The sequence below is a fragment of the Drosophila willistoni genome (assembly GCF_018902025.1).
Source record: "Drosophila willistoni isolate 14030-0811.24 chromosome XR unlocalized genomic scaffold, UCI_dwil_1.1 Seg144, whole genome shotgun sequence".
In the NCBI taxonomy this organism is placed as follows: Eukaryota; Metazoa; Arthropoda; class Insecta; order Diptera; family Drosophilidae; genus Drosophila; species Drosophila willistoni.
Genome location: NW_025814057.1, coordinates 5,884,482 through 5,905,665, shown reverse-complemented (window position 1 = coordinate 5,905,665; position 21,184 = coordinate 5,884,482). Strand labels below are relative to the sequence as shown.

Sequence of the window (21,184 nt, the reverse complement as noted above, 5' to 3'; positions counted from 1 at the left end):
TAAATATACAGATTATATATAGATGTTTAAGCCCACAAGTCCAAAGCGCATGCATGAATGTGAGTCTATGAGATGTTGATGATAAAGAAGATGCGAGTGGTCAAAGAGTGAATGAGTGTGTGTGTCTATACACTATGTGTGTTAGCTCTAAGCTAGGCTAGTTTAGTGGTTTAAAAAACTTCTTCTCTAAGTTGTGTGCAAGAAAGAAACAAATTACCAGAAACAAGAAACGAAAAAAGAAAACTTTTGTACAAACTGATAAAAAAAAAAGAAACGAAATGAAAAGAAAGGAACACAAAGCAAACAAATTATCATTTAGTTCTTGGTCATCGTTCGTTTCCTATATCCTTATAGATATGCATACACATATAAAAATCAATCCATTTCACAAATTTTATTTTTCTGGCACAAAAATCTAATTGTGGCTATTATCTAGAATTTCGATAAATGACAAAATCAATTTAGAGCTGTACATATTAAATATTATATATACGTATATGTAGATTTATATTATGATGGCCTGCGGCATGCATTTAGCCAACAAAAACATATAAAATATAATCATATTATTAATAATATAAAACAAATTCCATTGTTCCGCAATCTCATTAAGAAGGAGAGATAGTTTTCCTTTACGAATTGTGAGAGCAATGTGAATACAATTTAAATATGCTTTGAATATGCTTTAAAAACAAAACAAAAACAAAACAAACAAACAACAAAACCAATCAACAAAACGAAATCTTTTGTATACAATACAAGATATTAAATAATTGAATTACAATACATAGCATTATTTTTATACAAGTCGAAATAAGTTAACAACTAATGCAACAGCAACAACAACAACAACAACAACAAACAAAAACAAAGCACCAGCAGCGCGACAGCAACGTTCATTTTGTAATTTATGTTGTAATGTTGATTGTTTTTATATATAAATGAGAATTGTTAATAGTTAGTGAAAATGGAAAAGGAAAAAAAAAAAAAACAAAGAGTTAATTTGCTAAAGTTTTACCTTAGTTTTCATAGAAATATTATAGTTTTTTCTCTTTTTTTTTTTATTGCTTATACCCTTGCCAATGGTGAGGTTCTTGTTCAGCAGTATCAACTGACAAATCAATCTGTCGGGGTTTGTCCGCAAAGTAAATGTATCTACTATGGAATGACTTTTTAACTGACACTACAATCAATCAAGTAGCTTGTAATGATTTGAAAATAAGTTTAAGTTGATAATTGGATAAATATTCGATTTTTTTTTTGTTTGATTTAACAGATTCTAGGAAACTGTTCAATTTTTTTTTTGTTGTATGCCAAATTAGCTATTTGGTATAGTTTATTTCATATGACGGAAATTTTTGTACTCTTCAAGTGTCACATAGAAATGAATAAGCCCAAAAATGAAATCGAATTTCAAAAGTTTGCAGCAGTTGAGTTGAGATCTGGGCAAGGATATATAAAAAACTGCGTCCTATTCGAAGTTATCCACGACCACTTTGTTTAACAAATTCTTTTTTGTTTTTTTTTTATTTTTCTTTTTAATGTGTGTTAAAAAAAACCTCCTTTTTTGACAGTTTAATTATGAAGAGAATGAATAAGTAGAACTAAAACTAATCAATCATACTAGTTTATAGACATACATACAAATATCTTTATACATATATATATATATATATATATATTTTCTACATATTATATATATATACTTATAAATATCGTGCCAATGTTAAAAGAAAAGAGATAGAAAGAGGGAAAAACCAGTAATCAGAAGAAGTGAAAGGCAACTAAAAATTGTACGAAGAAAGCAAAAGAAAACGCTATACAAAATCTATTATTATGTTTGTTTTCAAACGATTACATAAATATTAACTGATTAATTTTGTTAAATTAAGTTTCACTTTGTATTTGATATTCTTTGATAGATAATTGATTTGTGCGTGTGTGTGTGTGTATATGTGAAAGAGAGCATGAGTGTGTTATAACAGGGAATGAGAACGATAAATGATGATGATGAAAGAAAGGCATAAATGCGAAAATGAAAACAATTATTTGAATTATTTTATAACTAATCATTAAACATTTAGAGGAAATGCAGATAAGATTTAATCCGATATAAAACATGTATGCATCTACATATATATATATATATATTTTGATGTTAAAACAAAAGAAACGAAAACAAACAAAAAATATGAATTAATTGTAAGACAATTATAGTGAAACCTGTTTTTTTTCTATAGAAATTGAAAAGCTAGTTAAAAAATAGGTTCCTAGAAACAAAACGAAAAAAAAAGAAGAAACAAGCGAGAGAGAATGATAAAACAACAAAATTGAATACGAAAGATATGAAACAAAACAAAAAAAACAATAACAAATTTAGTTTTTAGTTTAGTTTAAAAGCCAAGCTATAAAAAATAAAAAACAAAAGGAAAAAAGCAAGAACGAAAATTAAAATGAAGAAAAATCTACAACTGACATATATAAATTTAATTTATACAGAAAACAAAAAAGCAGACGCAAAGGAATTACCATTCATATATATTTATATATAAATATATATATATATCTATATTTTTTCAAGCGAAATTAGCATGTTTAACATATTAATGTAATACATACATATAAATAACATATTCTATAGAAACTAAAACTAAAGACGTACAATATTTGCCTCTCCCACTCTTTTTTTTTTTTTGTCATGTTATTACATATATTAGACGGAATACTCTTTAAAAAAAAATTCAAAATTTCATTTTTCTTTTTTCTAAATTATAAAATAATTTAAAAATAATTAAATTATGAAATTCTTTTAATGTGTTATCGAAATTAATATTTTTTTTTTAAATTGGTTTATTTTCTTCTCTTTTTGGCGCTTTATGTTTCTTCTTTTAGTTTTTAAGTAGTTTTTTAAGGCTGTGTAACTAACTAAATGCATATACATACATATATATATATATATATATATATATATATCGGTATATCTATTATATCTTTTCTAAGTTAACAATTAACTTTTAAATTTTCAAACTTTTGCCTGACAATTTTTGTTTATACCAAATTTCGTTTTGTTTAGGATGAATGGAAAATATAAGGAGATGTAACAAAAAGAAAAGAAAGTTAAAATAATAAACAAGAATTGGCAAGTGCACTTATTATATGTAAAAAAAAAAAACAAAAACAAAAACAAACAACAACAACAACCATAAAACGAAAATTAAAACGCAAGTTGTCCTTTAAAGGTATATACATACATACATATATATATATATAAAAAATATATATAAACATTTATAAGTTTATATAACAAAAACAACTAATATTAAATGTTTTTTTTTGTAATAATTTTTCTAATACCAAGCGAAGAGAAAACCAGAAACGATAAAAACAAAAAAAACAAAAAAAGAAACAACTAGCAATTTTTGAATATACACAAAACGAATAACAAGACATTAGATCTTTAGTAAAGTAAAATTAACTAATTAAAACAAAATAAAACACAAAAAAAAAAAAACGAAAACAAAGTGAAATCAATTAGTCCATATACTAAAAAACAAAGCAAACAAATAAAAATGTAATATGAAATTGATGAAATGAACTAGCAATAAAAATAAATAATTTCATTACCATATAAACTGAATATACAATTTTCTTTCTCATACACAAAAAATATATAATTCATTTCATATTCATTTCCTTTTTGAATAGAATTTGCTCAATGTCTTTTAATACAAAGCTCATTCTTAGTCCGTGGAGATAAATCGTTCGATTAATTATAGTAACACATTTTTGTTTTCTCAATCCACATGAATATCATTATGGATTTTGATCATCTGGTTTAACTTCGTTCTTGGATTGATATGCAGTAGAATCCGGCTATAACGACGCTCAATGAACAGACGATTTTCATCGTTATATCCGGAAGACGTACTGGAGGCCCTTTCAAATAAGTTTGTATTGGGACCAACCATTTACTTTAGTCGCTATAACCGGACGGACGTTATAAGCGGAATCGTTATAACCGGATTCTACTGTAGATCCTCGAACTTTCTTTATGTTCGGAACGCTTTCTGTTCTTAACATATTACAACTATGTTTCCAGATCGGTTTCCAAAAACGGAGCACATGATTCCTGAGGAGGAGAAGAATCCAAAATTATACTATTACAAACGAACTTTGATTGGAACACATTTTGTATTCGTCATGTGTTTTGGATTATGATCTAATAACAATACAAAATTAGTAAGTGGCAATATTTTGTTTATTTTTATGGAAATTTTATATTGATTTGGATTTGGATTTTTTTGAACTTTAATTGATAATATTTTTGATTATTGGGTGTTATATGATTTGGGAAAATGATAATAAGTTTAAGCTGTTTGATGATTTAATAATTGTTTAAATAGGTTAAAAATGTACTACATGAAAATGTTTTCGCTTAGTAATACTAAAAACAACAAACGCTTTTTCATTCGAATACATTCGACACCTCACAACTTATTCATTTGGTTTCAACATACAAAGTGTGACTGAGTGTAGCCTGAGATAACTCACTCACTCATACTCATTCTGTTTCTCACTCAATTTTTTTTCGAGTGGTGTATATTCGAATGTGTTTTTTTTTTTGCTAGTCATATGTCTAGTTAGTATTGATGAATAGCTTTTTTTTTTTTTGTATTATAGACTCCCCTATATCATGTCAAAAACTTGGCATGGAGAGATATTAATTTACTTTGGTAGATATCTTAAATCAACTTGGTTTCAAGCATCCATGAGTAAATATATTAGAATTACTTTCGCGCAATAAAAAGTTGTTTCTGCCAATCAACTGTGCGAATTGGATCTGAGTAATGTTCAAGTCGTTTCTGCTATAGATTTTGAAACACAAGGTCCTTAAAAAAGGCCACAATTTTTGAAAACTATCTTCTTCTATCATTTTCAAGCTAGATCCAAATAAAGGTGTCAGAGAGGACACAGTATCTACCAAGTTTTCAAATTGGATGAATGGAAATCCTTAAAAAAGGACATTATCTACTTGGTTTCAAAGTTTCTTCATATTTTCAAATATTCAAATAAGTTTTGTCCATCCAAAAGCAGCATTTCACGCGACGTGTAATGAGATAATTTTTTGTTTTCGGTATTTTTAGAGTCACTGAGAGTAAAAGTGTTAAAAGCTTTAAACCGGTTTTCCGGTTAAATTTGTTTTGTTTACCAATTATTGGATCACAAACAGAATAAAAATGCCATCTGTGGTTAGTTTTTACTGTTATGTATATATATTATAAATTATGCTATTTTGGGAAATTTGGAAATTTTCATATTATAATAATCGGCCAGACTATGTCAACGACGATGACATCTTCAGTGCGGGAGTGTGTGAGTGTTTGTGTGTTTGTATGTATGTGTCTCTGACTCATTATCGATGCCATGCACACAATATGCCAGAAACTTGTTTCTGCTGCTTCTGCTGCTGCTCTCTCTCTCTTTTGTTGGACTTGGGTTTGGATTTTGGTTGGTCTTGGAGTTAGTTGTAGTTACCCATCAGCTGTGCAAGAGACGACAAGTGAAATGCAATGCCACTCATCAATAGTTTATAGATCAAAGGCATGTATCGAAATGCTTTGTGCCTGGTTTTGGGCCTGATTATAGGCATACGTTTAACGGATATCTTTGTCTATATGCGTCTAACAAGCGAAAATGATATGCTATATATAGAGACACCTGCCGCCACGCCCCAAGTGATGCCAACTGAATCCGTAAACATCCATAACGATGAACACAATGACTTGGCTTCTCTGCTGTATAATGAAACGCGAGTGTTTTGCATGGTCTTGACCATGCCCAAATCGCATGCAACCAAAGCGGCTGGGGTTAAACGAACTTGGGGCAAACGTTGCAACAAACTCATTTTCCTTAGCAGTGAAGATGATGCCGAATTGGGGGCAGTCAATCTGCATGTTAAGGAGAAACGTGGAAATCTTTATGCCAAAGTGCGAGCGGGTTTTGCATATGTTCATGAGCATTATGGTGAGGATTACGATTGGTATCTGAAGGCCGATGATGATACGTAAGTGCGAGTATTGAATTTCAAATGTTTATCCAACTAATTTTGGCTAATTTTTGTCTTCTCAGTTTTGTTATTATGGAGAATTTGCGATGGTTTCTATATCCCTTCGATCCAGATGCTCTTGTCTTCTTTGGCCATCGGTTTCGTTCCAATTTCCCTCAGGGTTATATGTCCGGTGGGGCCGGTTACGTCTTGAGTCGAGGAGCTTTGCAACAGCTAAATCACATTGGTTTCAAAAATTCCATATACTGTCCCTCAAGTAAATTATCGGAGGATAGACATTTGGGTTTATGTCTTAGTCTTGTGGGCGTAGTGGCTGGCGATTCGCGGGATGAGAAGGGTCGTGAGCGTTTCCTACCCATGGCCCCAAAGCATTTACTGCCACATACACCGCAGGGCACATGGTTGGACAGATATTATTTCTTTAGACCCCAAGTGAGTTCAGTGGCAAGGAATAGAGAATGAGAGTGAGAGAGAAGTTTTATTATATGATTTTTTTTTGTGTATTTTAGTCGAGCGATATTACATCGGATACTGGCATTAGTTTTCACTATGTCACTGCAATGGAGATGCATCTGTTCGAGTATTTCATGTATCAACTAAATATCTCCGGCCTGCCCTTAATACAGAAAAAGCTGCCACCTCGTTTGACCATTCAAGAAATGCAAGAAAAACTAAACTTTTGGGCCAAGCTGCGTACAAATAATAATCTTCAATTAGTCCATGAACAAAGCACAAGTGTTAACTAATCTTAAGTTAACTTAATACTTAATAGTTCGGTTTAATAATTTTCAAGTACATATACTCTAATGTTTGATTAATTTTTATATATTACTAAGACTGATCTGGTAGTTTAAACAAATATAACTTAACCCTTTGGCATTTTACTGGTAATTTGTAAATGAATAAGTTCACTCAATTTTTGTGGTGAAAAGCACATTGTTTGGCTTAATGATTCGATCATTTTATTTATTTCTAAAACGAAAGGAATATTGTTAATATTTGGTTTTGATCCCATCCAAATTCACGAGGTTTCACAGAGTGTTGGATAAAGAAAATCTGAATGCCCACAAATGGTTATTCCAATCAGAGATGATATCGGTCTGTGCTTCTGCTTATAAACAGGGAGAATTTTTGACTTATTTGGTTGTGGTGTTCCTCTTTCCCAAGGCTGGGCAAAGATTTGTGACGCTTATTGATTCGGCAATTGACATCCTTAAGTAAAAGTATATTGGTTATGCCGCCAAAGACATTGACCTCGAGATGTGAGAAAGGCATAGAGATAACTAAGGTCAATCAAGTTCAAATAAAAAAGGTTTGCAAGAAAAGTAAGAGGCAAGGACCTTGCCAATAACAACAAAAGTATAATAAAGTGTTTATATTTCAACCTAAAGATATTAAAAGATTTCTAACATGAGTTTTATTATACCCTTGCAAAAAGGGTATATTAATTTTGGTCAGAAGTGTGCAACGCATAGAAGGAAGCATCTCCGACCATATAAAGTATATATATTCTTGATCAGCACGACGAGACGAGTTCAAATAGCCATGTCCGTCCGTCCGTCCGTCCGTCCGTCCGTCTGGATCAACGCAAACTCCTCCTAGACCGTAAGAGCTACAGAGCTGAAATTTTGCATGTGGGCTTGTATATACTGCAGGCGTTGTATATCTCGGATTCAGCCGGATCGGATCACTATATCATATAGCTCCCATACAAATGACAAAGTCACGAACAGTGACTGTTCTTAATAACTTCGGTATTTTCTGAGCTATTATCGTGAAATTTAATATTGGTGAGTTAATTACACATATAAACAACTATGCCAAATTTGATCAAGATCGGGTGACTATATCATATAGCTCCCATAGGAACGATCTTTCGAAAACAGTGACTTTTGTCAATAACTTCGTTACTTTTGACGCAATTGTCATAAAAATTTATATTTCTCAGTTTAGCATATCTATTAATGACTGTGCCAAATTTGATTAAGATCGGGCGACTATATCATATAGCTCCCATAGGAACAATCGGTGGTGAACAGTGACTTTGATCAATAACTTCGTTATTTTCTAAGCCGTTCTTTCGCAAGCATTAGACCTTTTACACAAAAAACTTGCAAGGGTATACAAACTTTGACGGGGTCAAAGTTAGCCCCGGCCCTCTGGTTTTTTATTACAAATGTAATAAAATGAGGATGACGAGGAAGTCCTGCGGACATTGCCAAGAATGTCTGAAGGAAGTCGTTTTGCAGGACTTTCAAATTAATGTTCTGTTAATGCAATCTATTTGAAATGTAAATATAGATTCTGTCCGGATTGGACTTCTATTTTGATCTAGAGTATTGCAAATGTTTGCTTAAGTTGTGGCCCCTAAAACTTTACTTCAAGGATATGCAATTAGTTAAGTGTTTACAAAATGTGTGGGAGAGAGGGAGAGAGAGAGGATTTGATTGATTAATGTGTCCAGCACAAGTATTTATAGTTGTAATTGATTGGAATTAATTGTTTTTGTTATTCTTCTCAGTCATCTAGAATTTGGAGTCATGGTTTGGTTATAAATTAAATGCATTTGGTTGTATCTAGATAAAGTTTCGACCGATTGCATAATTCCATGAGTTAGTTTATTGCTTTTACATTATTGACAAATAACCTTTTCTTGCATTAAACTTAATGTAATTGCTACAATTTAATGATATAAATAAACCAAGAAGTAGATGAGATTCTTTCAAGGAAGATGAAGATTTATTTCCATCAATTGTTTGCATGCAAGAAGAAATTGTTCAACTATTCAACTGTTTTGTGAGCTGTCCAGGGGTGTTGCCTTAACCATTTGTCAAAGCTTCGACCCCTTCTTTGCTTTAAAGCCCAATTTATCAGAGGAGAGTGGTCTGATGCCAGCCGCGTGCGCCTTCTTCTGTGGATTAGTGTATAGGATTGGCAAAGGTAGGTAGGTAGGTAGGTAGGTAGATAGGGTAAGGCGGTAGGGCTGGTAAGGGGAGAGTGGTAGGTAAAAGTAGAGTGGAAATCGAGAACCGGAAAATCGAGTGAAACGGTCCAAACACGTGAAAAATACCTAGGGATCTGCATTGCCAATGCAATGCCTTCTCTGCTCTACTCTACTCTACTCTACTCTCTGGCCTGGCTTGGCCTGTCCTGGCTATTGTTTCTGTTATTTATGAGCATCGAAATGAGCTCGAAAAGTGGAAGTGGACGTGGATGTGGATGTGGATATGGATGTAGATGTATATATGAAAGCAGGGTGCGGCGGCACGCGAGCCTTGACTTGCTTTAAGGATAAACTCGTTTTTGGCAAAAGCAGCAGCGGCAGCAGCTGGTACCCAATATTCATTCCCGTTCAAGTTACCGTTGTTGTTGTTGTTGTTTCCCCTGTTATCGTTGTAAAAATGTTTGTTATGTACCGCTATCTGTGCCACAGCCACACAGGAGGGGTTACCCAGCCCGAGCCGGAGCGTGCCCAACCCAGTTACGGGTTGCAGTTGCGCGTGCGTACCTATCTACCTACCTACCTAGCTAGCTAGCTAGAAACGAACCTCTCTCGCTCTATAGCCTTTTATTAATATTCATTTGCATTATTTTGCATAAACAAATATGGAGCTTTTGGTTTCTTTATCTAAAAATCGAAATTGTACACGTGTGGCAGCCAACAAGCCGTGAACATAAGGTCCTGCCAGGCATGACAAAACAGATTTCTAGTTAGCAGCATAAAAAAAGAATAGAAAAGGAAGGGGGTCATAAAAATTTCCAACAGCTGCCTTTAATGAACAATTTAAATTGAAATTAGTTGACTAGAACTAAAATTTCACTCAGAATACTTGTAGTTGAATACTTCTCCAGTTGAAGTACTTTTAAAAATTGTAATTCCTTAAATAAATATCTCAAAAAATCAAGAAATATAGTTTAAAAATTAAAATTGGATTGTTAATTAAATTAAAATTAAAATTAGCAATAATCGAATGGCTAACAATTTCAATCTTAGAATTGATCTTTTGCTATATTTTCTTGAGGTGTATATTATCCTTGATTCTATTCTTTTTAAACTCTTGGATTATTAAAATCAAATCCAAAAACTTGGAAATATATTTAACAAAACCTTAGAATAGAATTAGAACTATTTCTGTGTCTGAAGAAATGCCCTAAGAAATCTCAGCAAATGTTTTAAAATCTTTAAATCAAACATCATAATTTTGTTTATCTCAATTTATCGAAAACAAAATTTTTAAATGTTTAAATACATAATAAAAATAAATAAATATAAGGTCTACAGAAGTTAATCAATTATAATGCATTTTGATTTCCTAAATACGTTCATCTTACTCTCTTATTAAAGCGAATGCCACGCCCCCTTCCTATCCCATACTTAAACTATTTATATGTATACAGTATATCCTTGCCACACGATAAATTGATTCCTTTCCGCACATTAAACGCTTGAATTGCTCACAACCACCGCAAAACCTTCCCTCAAATGCCTTTATCTCAAGATATCCTTGCTCAACTAATTAGACGCATTCCTTAGCTACGACTTCTCTTAAGGCGGCCACGCCTTCACACTCTCTTTCGCACACACACAAAGAAGAGGGGACTTCCCTCGGCGACAAACTGTCTGGCACAAAACAAAAAAAGGACAAGACGCAACACACACACACACAAAAAAAAGGACAAAAACTGTTTACACATTTCAACAATGCCTTATAATCAATTTAATGGTTTCGCTTTCCCATCTACCATCTCCCACCTCTCCCCGCTTCCTTCTTTCACAACCAAAAGAAAGGAAGAAGAACATAAAAAAAAGGTAAAAGAAGTCAACACCGACACCGAGGTAAAGGCAGAATATGCTTTAGGGGGCATTTCAATTTGTATGAAACCTACAATTGGCATAAGGAATTGCCCCTTTAGCCGCAACTCAATTAAGTGACGAGTGAATGAATGAATGAATGGAGAAAAAAACCCCTAAAAAGGCACAAAGAAGGCATCAAGAAGAAGGCGCCTTGGCACCTCCAATAAGAAAAGCGTCATAAATGCCAGGACAACAAAGAACAGAAAAAAAAAACAAGGAATAGCAAGGACATAAGCAAGGAGGGGGAAACCCATCCATCGAAATGGGAATGGTTAGTTGGCTGTCTGGCTGACTGTTTGGTTGGTTGGTTGGTTGTTTGGTTGGTGACTCAACAATGTCTTGAACATGTTGCTTTGCTTGGGCAAAGGAATGTTTCTTATAAGGGGACGACAATGAGCAACCCTTAAAAATGGTTTTGACTTTTGCCCATTGAGGGTTTGGCGCGTGCCAAAAGGAAGGAAGGAAGGAAGGGCGGCGGCAAAAACGAAGACCGAGACGTTCAAGAAGAAGACAGACACATACCTGTAGATTAGACATTTAGGGGTTTCTCCCGACTTCCACAATTCTGACTCATTATTGGCCTGTCATAAAGCGGAAATGCCTGTTCTTACGCTTAACAAAAAAAAAGGGGGGAAAAAAAAAACAGAAACACCAAATTGAAACTCTACAAAAAAAAGGAATTATTAAAAGAAAAAACTAAAAAGCAAGAAAGAAGTAAAACTAAAATTACAAGGACACGTGCACAGGACACATAAATATACACACACATGCACACACACTTACATATGCAAAATGCAAAGGAAGTGGCAGCGAAGCGTTAAATTGAAGCATGCCAAATCAATTAAAAAGTATGGACAAAAAACTAAAAAATAAACCCAAACCCGAACATTTAGTCCTGGCTGGCATGGCAACATTTTTTCACAATTTTCTAAAAAACAAAAGGAACAACAAAAATTCTACATAGTAATACTGGTTCGCAGCTGCCAGTAACCAAAAAACAAAAAAAGGGAGAGCTAGAGGTAGACAGTGATGAAAAAGCAAACCCCAACAACTTTTAACATTTGGAAAATCAAAATCAAAATACCTTTACACATGATTTAGTGTTCCTAAAAATTTGTGTGCGAGAGTTGCAGCTGGCGTTATTGCCACTGCCCCTTGGTCCAAAAAATACACACACACACACACACAGAGAGACATAACACCCAAAAACATTTCTATGCTCAACTTAAATGTACCTACATACACATACGTAGATCAACCCCCTTAATGGTCGATGCATAAAAATCAACATTTAGTTATCCATGGGGTGGTTCACCCTAACTATATAGCTAAAGCTAGCATCTTTCCCTATACAAACACACACACACGCGCACACACACACTGTATGTACTTACGTTTCCGCTGATATTTGGTAAATTTTCAAATTATATAGAAAATCTGTCGATTCAATGATTCGAGGCATTGCCTAGTTGAGGGAGGCGTTTGGTTTTGGACTAATTAGGTCCTTGCATGGGCATTTTATACTCCTCCTTCCCTATGTCCTGTGCTGTGCCCTATGTCCTGTGCTTGCTGTGCGTGTAGGTTGTCTCAGAGGGTGCAAAAGCATGTTTAAAACGGAAATAACCACGAAATACGCACTCGTAAAAACGTTTCATCAACTGGAACTAATGTAGCCAACAAAAAAAAAGGGGCGAAAACAGATCTAGCCGATCGTGTAAATACAGACATCTGTCATAAAAATATTTCAAGTGCCATTCCCTAACTAAAAGCAATCACAAATGCTTTATACAATTTTATTTCAAAGCATAACCATGTATAAATGTATGTACAGAAATTGGCCAGATTCGAATTCGGAGAAATTAACCAAAAGTTTTTGCGCTTTACCTGAATTTTCAGAATTTTACAAACATTTTGTTGGTTTAATTTCATTTATCTTGTCATTTGGGTACATTAAATCTAAATGTTGATATTATTATTTACACTCGGCTAAATTTTCAGCACTTTCTTAACAGTTTACAGATTTAGTTAACCATCTGCTTATAGACGATGACTAAATCTCGTAAATCTCTGCCGTTTATCTTGGCATATGGCAGATGAAATTTACCAAGCATATATGTAGTATGTAGGTACTAGCCGGAGATCTCCATTTCTATTATGATACCAAGATCACGTCCAACGGGTTTGTGTAAAGTGTTCCCTGTAAATAAATGTAGATAAGAACTATGTTTGGGCTCTTACTCATCAAGTATTATATATTGGAAATGATAAGGGCTATAATATACAGTATATACATACCTGTTCTACATGCCAATTCGCTTAAATTGGAAATTGTTTACTCAATTAAATAAACTAAATACATAATCATTTCAGAGAACTCTAGAGAATGGATAATGTTTATCAATATCAATATCAATTATACTTCATTCTACCCCAAAGAAAAATGCACATTAGAAATGTATATTATTATTTTATTTAACAAATTAAATCTAGTAATAATTACTAAACCTAATGATTTATAAATGAGCACTAGCTGCAAGGGCCGTGGACTCGTATAATTTCTAATTTATAACTTTATTGAATTCTTAATGAATACATCCGTTATCAATTTCGATATCTATTCATGTTTATATCACCTATTTCTTTATGAGTTTCCAATGATCTGCCTTATAACGATTTATAATGTCAATTATTTGTTAAAGAGACTTTTTGTAGACAATTTGTCAATTTTTCTAAGATTCTTCCGCAAGTTGATGAGGCAATGAGTAGAATGCATTTGATAATTGTATCTTTTATTGTATTTGCATTTAAATACATTAGTTCAAAATTAAAATAAAATATTTATTTATTAATTTAATCTTGTTAACCATATATTGTATAAAATCAATTATACTTTTCGATTTGTAGTTCATTAAGGTGCCAAATTCTCTCAATTTTATATAGACCTAAGCTTAACTCAAGAAGTTTGGCTTGGCTTAGTCTCATTTTGTTAACAAATGATGACGCTTCTCTATTCAAATGAACTAGATTGCTTGACTTTACCTTTTAGTCAGTTTCAAATCTTTAAAAAATTTTAATTACCCAACATTGTTGACCTCAATTTGAAACAGTTAACTTAGAAGATTATGTATTTTATCTATTATAAGGATTAAATTGAAGAAACAAATGGTCCAATAAAAAAAGAGAATAAAAGAAAAGAGAAAACATAATTAATACTTTTAACAACATTTAAAGCTTAAGACGATTACGTGGCAAGAATTTGATTTAAAAATTTGCTATATTTGCTAATGGGTAAAGCCTTCTAAAACTGAATAGTTTACTGGGAAGAATAAACTTATAAATTTGTTGATGAAAAGTTAAGATATTTCTTTCACTGTTGTTCAAGTAGAGTAGAGTATACTTACACATAATCTTAATCATAAATAGCCAGAAGGAAAAGCCAGAAGATAAGGCAACAGATGTGTGTGCGTGTGTTTTTTTTTTTTTTTTGTATATAAAGACCTCATTTGAATAATATGAGATCAGTTGTGCACAGTTTCTCACTTTCACCCAAGCGCAAAAATAATCTTACTTAGTCACCGGTTAAACAGCCAGAGAGACTACCACCTGACCATAGTCAACGCATAAATTGGGGGAAAAAAAAGTTTGGAGAGCGTCATGAAGGGCATCACATTGTTCTTAGTTGCTCTTGGCTGCCTAGTGGCTACTTCTAGTTCGGCGCAATTGGCTCCCATAAAATCAGTACAACAAGCAGCCGCAGCACCTGCTGCACCCAATTTTGCTTTGGAATTAGTTGCAATCATCAGGAGTATACCAAGGAAACAGATTCAACATCTTGTCCAGGCCTATCTGCTCAACGATGAAGAATTCCAGGCTGTCGTTAGGGATATCAATTCAATGTCAGGATATCGTTTGCAGCAACAGGTATTACGTCAACCGGAATTGCGTCAATTGTTCATTTGGTTAAATCAACAATTGATCTTGGCCGGCAGCTCAATCAAAATCTTTGAAGATTTGGAATTGGAAATCAAAGTATTCAACAAATATCCATATTGGTCACAGATGGTGGGCGGTATTAATGGATTTGAGAATGATTTCAATTTTATTTACCCACTGGAAGCGATACGCTCACAGATAGAGCAAAGCGCCCAAAGGAGTCCTCTAGTCGCTGAATTATGGCGTCGTGTTGTGGCTCTTAAGCCGCTCTATGAACGTTTGTTAGCCACACCACAGGCCAAAGTACTTGTCAATCAATTGCAAAGTCGCGGTGTTAATGTATCTGCTGTCGATTCGTTTATACGTTATCAATTTGGCTGGTCAAATGCCACATTGCCCAGTTATGATTATACTGAATATCTGAACTATTAGATATTAATGTACAAGATCTCCTAAGAGAGTTATTAATACACGTAATTATTGTGCCTAACGAAAATATATATATGTATGGTATTCGAAATCAGCAAAGATTTTGAGTTTATCTTTTGGTGGGACTTTCTTTAAAGACAAAACATAAACTTTTCCTCTGAGCAGGTATTATAAATGGTTAAGTCTTACTTATCTAAAAGGGCAATAGGCATTTGTGATTATTGGTCATAATATTTGGTCATAAGGATTTGTTAGTTAATGCTTATGGCTAAAAACCTATTACAAGCTTGGGATACAGTTCTTGGAAATTCATTTGTCAGAGGCAGCTGGTCTTTTGTTTTAAAAAAAAACAAAGTTTTCTCTTCTGAGGGCGGACAGAACAATTGCACATTGAGGCCAATACTCCCCCCTCCATCTTTAAGATATATGTATGTATATATATAAATTGATATATGTAAGGTATCCATGGCAATGCCATGATTAAGTAACAGATGAGCCTTGTGCCCTGCAATGTCCTGTGTGGCCGTGTCCCGTGTCCCGTGCCCCGTGCATTATTCTGTTGGGTCGCACATGCGATTTAATTTGAAACAAACCAGAAACAGGAAACGACGCGTACGGCCTATAAAAAGGGGGTTGCTTTTGCTTGGTTTGGTTTTGCTTTTGCCCTGTAATGAAGTTCCTTTCCAGTTCTCATTAAAAGTGGCGAACTGAAATTGGGAATTGCAACAGCAACACCAACAACCAACAACCATCAACCAAGAGCCAAGCGGCAACAACAGCAACGGAAACTAGTTAATGTGAGGCTATTGTCAAAAGCAGAAGCGCAACTCGTGCAATTTTCACACAGCCGCGTCAAATCTTCCAAAGGATCTTACTTCCAAACCAACCAACGAACCAACCATCCAACAAAAAAAAAAAAAGGAGAAGAAAACTCGCCCCTTTTTCTTTCTTTTTTTTTTGCGGTGAACGCGTCCAATTGGAATTTCATATATATATATACATTTTAAGCCCAGCAAGCGGCGGCGGGGTTAAAAAAGAAATATATTTTATGTTATGTGTTGCGTTCCCTCCCTAGACATTCATTCATGCACTGTGACTGACATGCGGATATACGAGAATATGCGGAGTGGAACTCCACTTCGGTTGCAGTTTGCCACCCCTAAAAACTGACGCCCTAAACACCAACAACAACAACAACAACAACGGGGGGAAGAAAAAAAAACCCTATTGAAATCAGTAACAGCCTCAGAGAACTGGCAAAATCGAAATCGCTCTACGCTTTTGAGCTCTGGTTTATCAAAACTACAGTAAAAACTCCCTTGATTTGAGTAATGATATTTATCATTGCATTAAATGAATATGTATCAAAATTTGTAGAACTTTTTTAAACTTTAATTTTAGGCATAGTTTTTGATTGCTGAGAAAATTGAAATGAAAACAAGTAAATGAGCGTCCTGTAAATTTTAGACCACCTTGATAATTTTTCAAAAAATATTGAAAAATATGGTTTTTTGTAAACTTTGATTTAAAAAACAAATTGAAATTGAACTTGATTGATGATATTTGTGATTCTTACAGAATTTCATATTTCATTCTTTATACTTAAATGAATGATTCTTAAAAATCAAAACAAATCAATTGTAATTAGGCTGGTTCATTGTCTGCCTAGCTTCACTGTAATACAATTCTGCCCCTTTCCATTTCTTATTTTCTGTGATATCTTTTTAGTTGGTGTTGTTGTTGATTTCATTCCATGTTATGGCTCGTGTGTGTGTTTGGGTGTGTGTGTGCTATGTGAGTGTTTGAAAATGCACCTGGCTAAATTTTTCGACTTCGATTCGTATTCCTCTATTCCTGAATTTGACTCCTAGGAGGGTTCTATAAATGATTCGGGGTGGGTTGTTGGTTGTTGGTTTGTTGCATTGTGATTTCCATGGCGCACATGCCTGTATAGTAGTTGTCGTAGTATGCACCAGCCATGGCCTGGGCACAACAGGACCAAACTCCAACTGTGCACACACACATGTATAGCAAGGACATTAACAGGCAGTAATAACAGCAGCAACAACGACAACAACAAGAGCAAATGAACGTTGGTCGCTGGTCGCGTGCCTGAAGCACTTCGACACCCGACTGAATTGTGAATTGTGATTGTTTTATTGTTGTTGTTTTCTTTCCTTTTCTTACTTTCGTTTCGTTTCGTTCCTTGGCATTTTGCGCGCTCATGCAAAACGCTTTGACAAGTTATGCTATTACGAGTATGAGTGTGTGTGTATATGTGTGTGTGTGTGTGCATTTATGTCCTGCGGCGCATAAATACATACATTTATGCATGTGCTCTTATACTTAGTATATACTTATTTGCTGCATAATTCCACTTTGGACTCATATGCAATTTTTTATTTATTTTTGCTTTTTTTTTTTTTATCTTTTTCGGGGTTCATTTTTTAATTTCGTAGCAAATTTATTTCTACACACCCCACCAAAGAACCCCCACTTCAAGTATTCAAGTCCCATGCCTGAATTTCCCTTAACCAGTTAGTCATTCAGTTGCCTGCGTTTTTGTTTGGTTTACTTTGAGGTGGATTAGTAAGCAAATTCCTTAAGCTTGGCTAGCTTAAAAATTCATGAGTTCCAATTGGTATGAGCTGTTAGCACACAAGTTGTGTATTTTTCGCTTAATGCCGGTCGGCGGAAATTATCTCAGAGACTTACTGGCACAAACACACACTGTGAAAAGTATCTACTAATAATACATGTGTACTTATTTCCCATCTGCACTTGGACAATAGAATCACAGAAATGTAGCGAATTCCATGAAATTTTGCAATTTGCATTTGTATAGTTTGTTTTAGTGAATCAAAGCGAATGATTTCGATTTAAGGGATGCATTCAAAACCTCATAGTGCGACTAGAATGAATAAAGTTAATCCAATTGGTGTTGTGGTTGTCAATCTATTTAATTCAAATGGCTAAATCGAATGATTAGCGAAACGATTGAAATGAGATATGAGATGTTGGAGTTCTTATAGTTTGGTCAACTTTTCTTAAACTTAACTACTCTGAGACTTTAGAATCCTACAGCTCTTAGTATTCTAAGAATATTCTTTTATTACTTATTTTCTAACTGAATTTGTTAAAACATTTTACGTACTTTATGAGTACTTAAAGTAATCTTGCAATTTGTTACTTGTAGATAAGTAAGTAAAAAGTACTGAAGTACAAAAAAAACCTTCTCCTTCTTTTTCTTTGGAACAAACGAAGTACTCTCTGAAGTTTTAGGTTGTCCATTGTCGATTGCCCGGATTGAAAGACTCGACGGTTTAATATATTTTAAAAATGGTTAATTGCTTTGGCGACCTTTTTAATTGATATCAAACCTATTGTTTGCCGGCTCGAGGTTAAACGTGTAAAAAATTGTATGTACAAAAATGTGTAAATTATTTTCATGTTTGGAAACACTCTATTGTTGTAGACCCCGAAGAAGATCAAAATATGTGGAAATAATCCAAAATAATTCAATGACCTCGATCGGACTATTTCATTTATGAAGTAATCTCCAAAATATTAGGAAATAGTCCAAAAAGGAATAACATTTTGTGTTTTATTCATCGACCTCGAGCCGGCAAACAAAAGGAACGTAGCACTATTTCATTTATGAAGGAATCCTAAAAATACATCCAAAAAGGGTACAATTTTTCCAATTAGCCTTAACTTGACAAACTTCCTCTAGAAGTAATCAATCTTTATCTTATTAAAACTGCAAATTTTTTTCTAAAATTTTATGGGCATTTTTGTGATAATTTTCGAGGTGAAACTATATATTTTGGTTAACTGATGTAAGCCCCTTTGACATTTGAAGGCTTTATTTTTAACTTTATTGCTAATATTTATTAAAAATAAATGAAATTACAAATCTCGATTAATAAAAAACAGGAAAAATGAATGCATAGGTATATCTGTATATGTATATGCATGTATTTATTTATATAGGGAGGACTCCCTTTGGCTTTGAATGTTTTTCAAGCATCGAAAATTGCATAAAATTAGAAGAAGCAAGAAATTTAATTACAGTGGCTCAGTGGCAGCTGCTTGGCATTGCCTTTGGCTTAACCCCCAAAAAGGCATCTCCCATGGTTGATGGGCGACAATGGGCAACATGTGAGTTACACAGCCACAAGTGGAGCATCCTTGAGGAGCTGCCCAAGCAAAAGTACATACATACATACATACATACAAATAACATGCACACGTTGTCGGTTGTTGGTTGTCGGTTGCCGGCTGGCGGTTGATGGCTGTTTGGCTGGATGCCTGATGGCAGGCGGTTGGCTCAAAAGCCTTTTGAGACACAAGAAAATGAAAATGAAAATGCATTATGCCACATAAACGATGCATTTTCGAACATTAATTATTGCCAGTCACAGCCGCTTGGTGAGAAGGAGACAGATACAGAAGAGTAGAAACAGACAGAGAGACGCACACACACACAGAGAAAAAGAGAGTCAGATTGAATGGGTGGGTGGGTGACTGCACTTGAAATTACCATAAAAAGATGCACTTAAGGGTTAGCAATGAAACAAACAACAAACAAAATGCGTATGGCTGCAAAGGGGTGATGAGACCGACCGACCGACCGACCGACAGACCGACCGACCGACAACACGGTTAAGGAGTAGCAATTGAGGAATGAGATGGACAATGGGTGTTGGGTGGATGGCAAATCGTCTTCTTCTCGGTTGACGGTTGTTGTGGGGTGTTGTTGAGTGCAAATTTGTGCTAAGCATGCCTTGGAGCACAGAAATCCGAGCAGTCAAATGTAAATATCACAAAGACTACACTGACAGAAATGCATACAAAAAAAGATGAATGAAATTGTATTTAAACTAATGGAAATCACTTCAATTGAAATAGCCAACCTTTTTGGGTAAGAATGTTAAGCATATTACTTCTAAGGGGTTAACCAAAGGACATTGAACTTTCTTAACAACTAAATACGAATGCTTTGTTTTGTTTGAGCTCTTGATAGGATATTGTAGATAGATTTCTGAAACTTTCTGTGCATTTTCAGAAGTAAATCATAAACCTATTACATATATAATTTGGTAAATACCTTAGATAAGTATTTACATATGTATAACTGTATCTCGACACTGCATTTAGCTAGTAAAAGAAAAAGGAAAAACAACTTTTTAGTCATAAAATTTTATTTACATTGAAAAATAACGCAACATTTGTGCCTGACAGAATCTCTTCCCTCTCTCCCTCTCTATCTCTCTCTCTTTGATTTGTTGTGGCGTTGGAAGTTGGTGAAATTTTGGGTGTGGAAAACCTTTTCTTTTCTCAACTGAGGAGGGTTGCCAAAAGCAGCATCAGGGTTGGAATTTCACAGTGCGAAAGCGTGAATGTGTGTGTGTGTGTGTGGAATTATCTGGCTCGCGTGGCTGGCGTACTTTTGAGACTTTTGTTATTCCTATAGCTGTAGATTCTGCGCTATTTTAATTCTAAGCTGCATGACAAACATTGATTCCCTGTCAGGCGGCAGGCAGGGCAAGATGGAATTCAAGGGGTCACCTAGAGCAACTGACTGACTACCCTGCGAAGATCGGTTGGCAAACGCTGATGCCGTTGTCGCTTTGGGAATACTTTACACAACCCAAATATACTAAATATATTTCTTTTCTTTTTTTGGGGTGGTGATTGCTACGAGCACGTGCCTACCGTAATACAACAGGCAGCAGCAGCAGCAGCAACGGCAACGGCGGCAGCAGCAACAACAACAATGGCGTCATGTAGAACATAATATGCCATATTTCTAGATGTTTTTGTATGCCCGACGAAAGCCCTTAACGGGAATCGAAAGTGCATTCCCTTTCATGGCAACCATTGGCCAGAAGAGAGGT

General features: G+C 34.4%; 2 protein-coding genes across 2 annotated transcripts; both read left to right on the top strand.

Annotated features, from left to right (window-relative positions):
• The first annotated feature begins 5,278 nt into the window (after window positions 1–5,278).
• LOC6638605 (glycoprotein-N-acetylgalactosamine 3-beta-galactosyltransferase 1) lies at window positions 5,279–6,958 on the top strand. The gene is made up of 3 exons (XM_023180679.2): window positions 5,279–6,064; window positions 6,130–6,499; window positions 6,577–6,958. The coding sequence occupies exons 1-3, from the start codon at window positions 5,604–5,606 to the stop codon at window positions 6,811–6,813; spliced, it is 1,068 nt and encodes a 355-aa protein (XP_023036447.1). The 5' UTR covers window positions 5,279–5,603; the 3' UTR covers window positions 6,814–6,958.
• A 7,500-nt stretch (window positions 6,959–14,458) lies between these two features.
• LOC6638606 lies at window positions 14,459–15,371 on the top strand. The gene has a single exon (XM_002062084.4). It carries the CDS (start codon window positions 14,577–14,579, stop codon window positions 15,285–15,287), a length of 711 nt encoding a protein of 236 aa, XP_002062120.1. The 5' UTR covers window positions 14,459–14,576; the 3' UTR covers window positions 15,288–15,371.
• The last annotated feature ends 5,813 nt before the right edge of the window (window positions 15,372–21,184 follow it).

Coding starts and splice junctions, on each gene's coding strand:
- LOC6638605 (XM_023180679.2), top strand. CDS start 5,604: ATGTATCGAAATGCTTTGTGCCTGGTTTTGGGCCTGATTATAGGCATA. Junction 6,065..6,129: donor CTGAAGGCCGATGATGATAC/GTAAGTGCGAGT, acceptor TTGTCTTCTCAG/TTTTGTTATTATGGAGAATT. Junction 6,500..6,576: donor ATTATTTCTTTAGACCCCAA/GTGAGTTCAGTG, acceptor TGTGTATTTTAG/TCGAGCGATATTACATCGGA.
- LOC6638606 (XM_002062084.4), top strand. CDS start 14,577: ATGAAGGGCATCACATTGTTCTTAGTTGCTCTTGGCTGCCTAGTGGCT.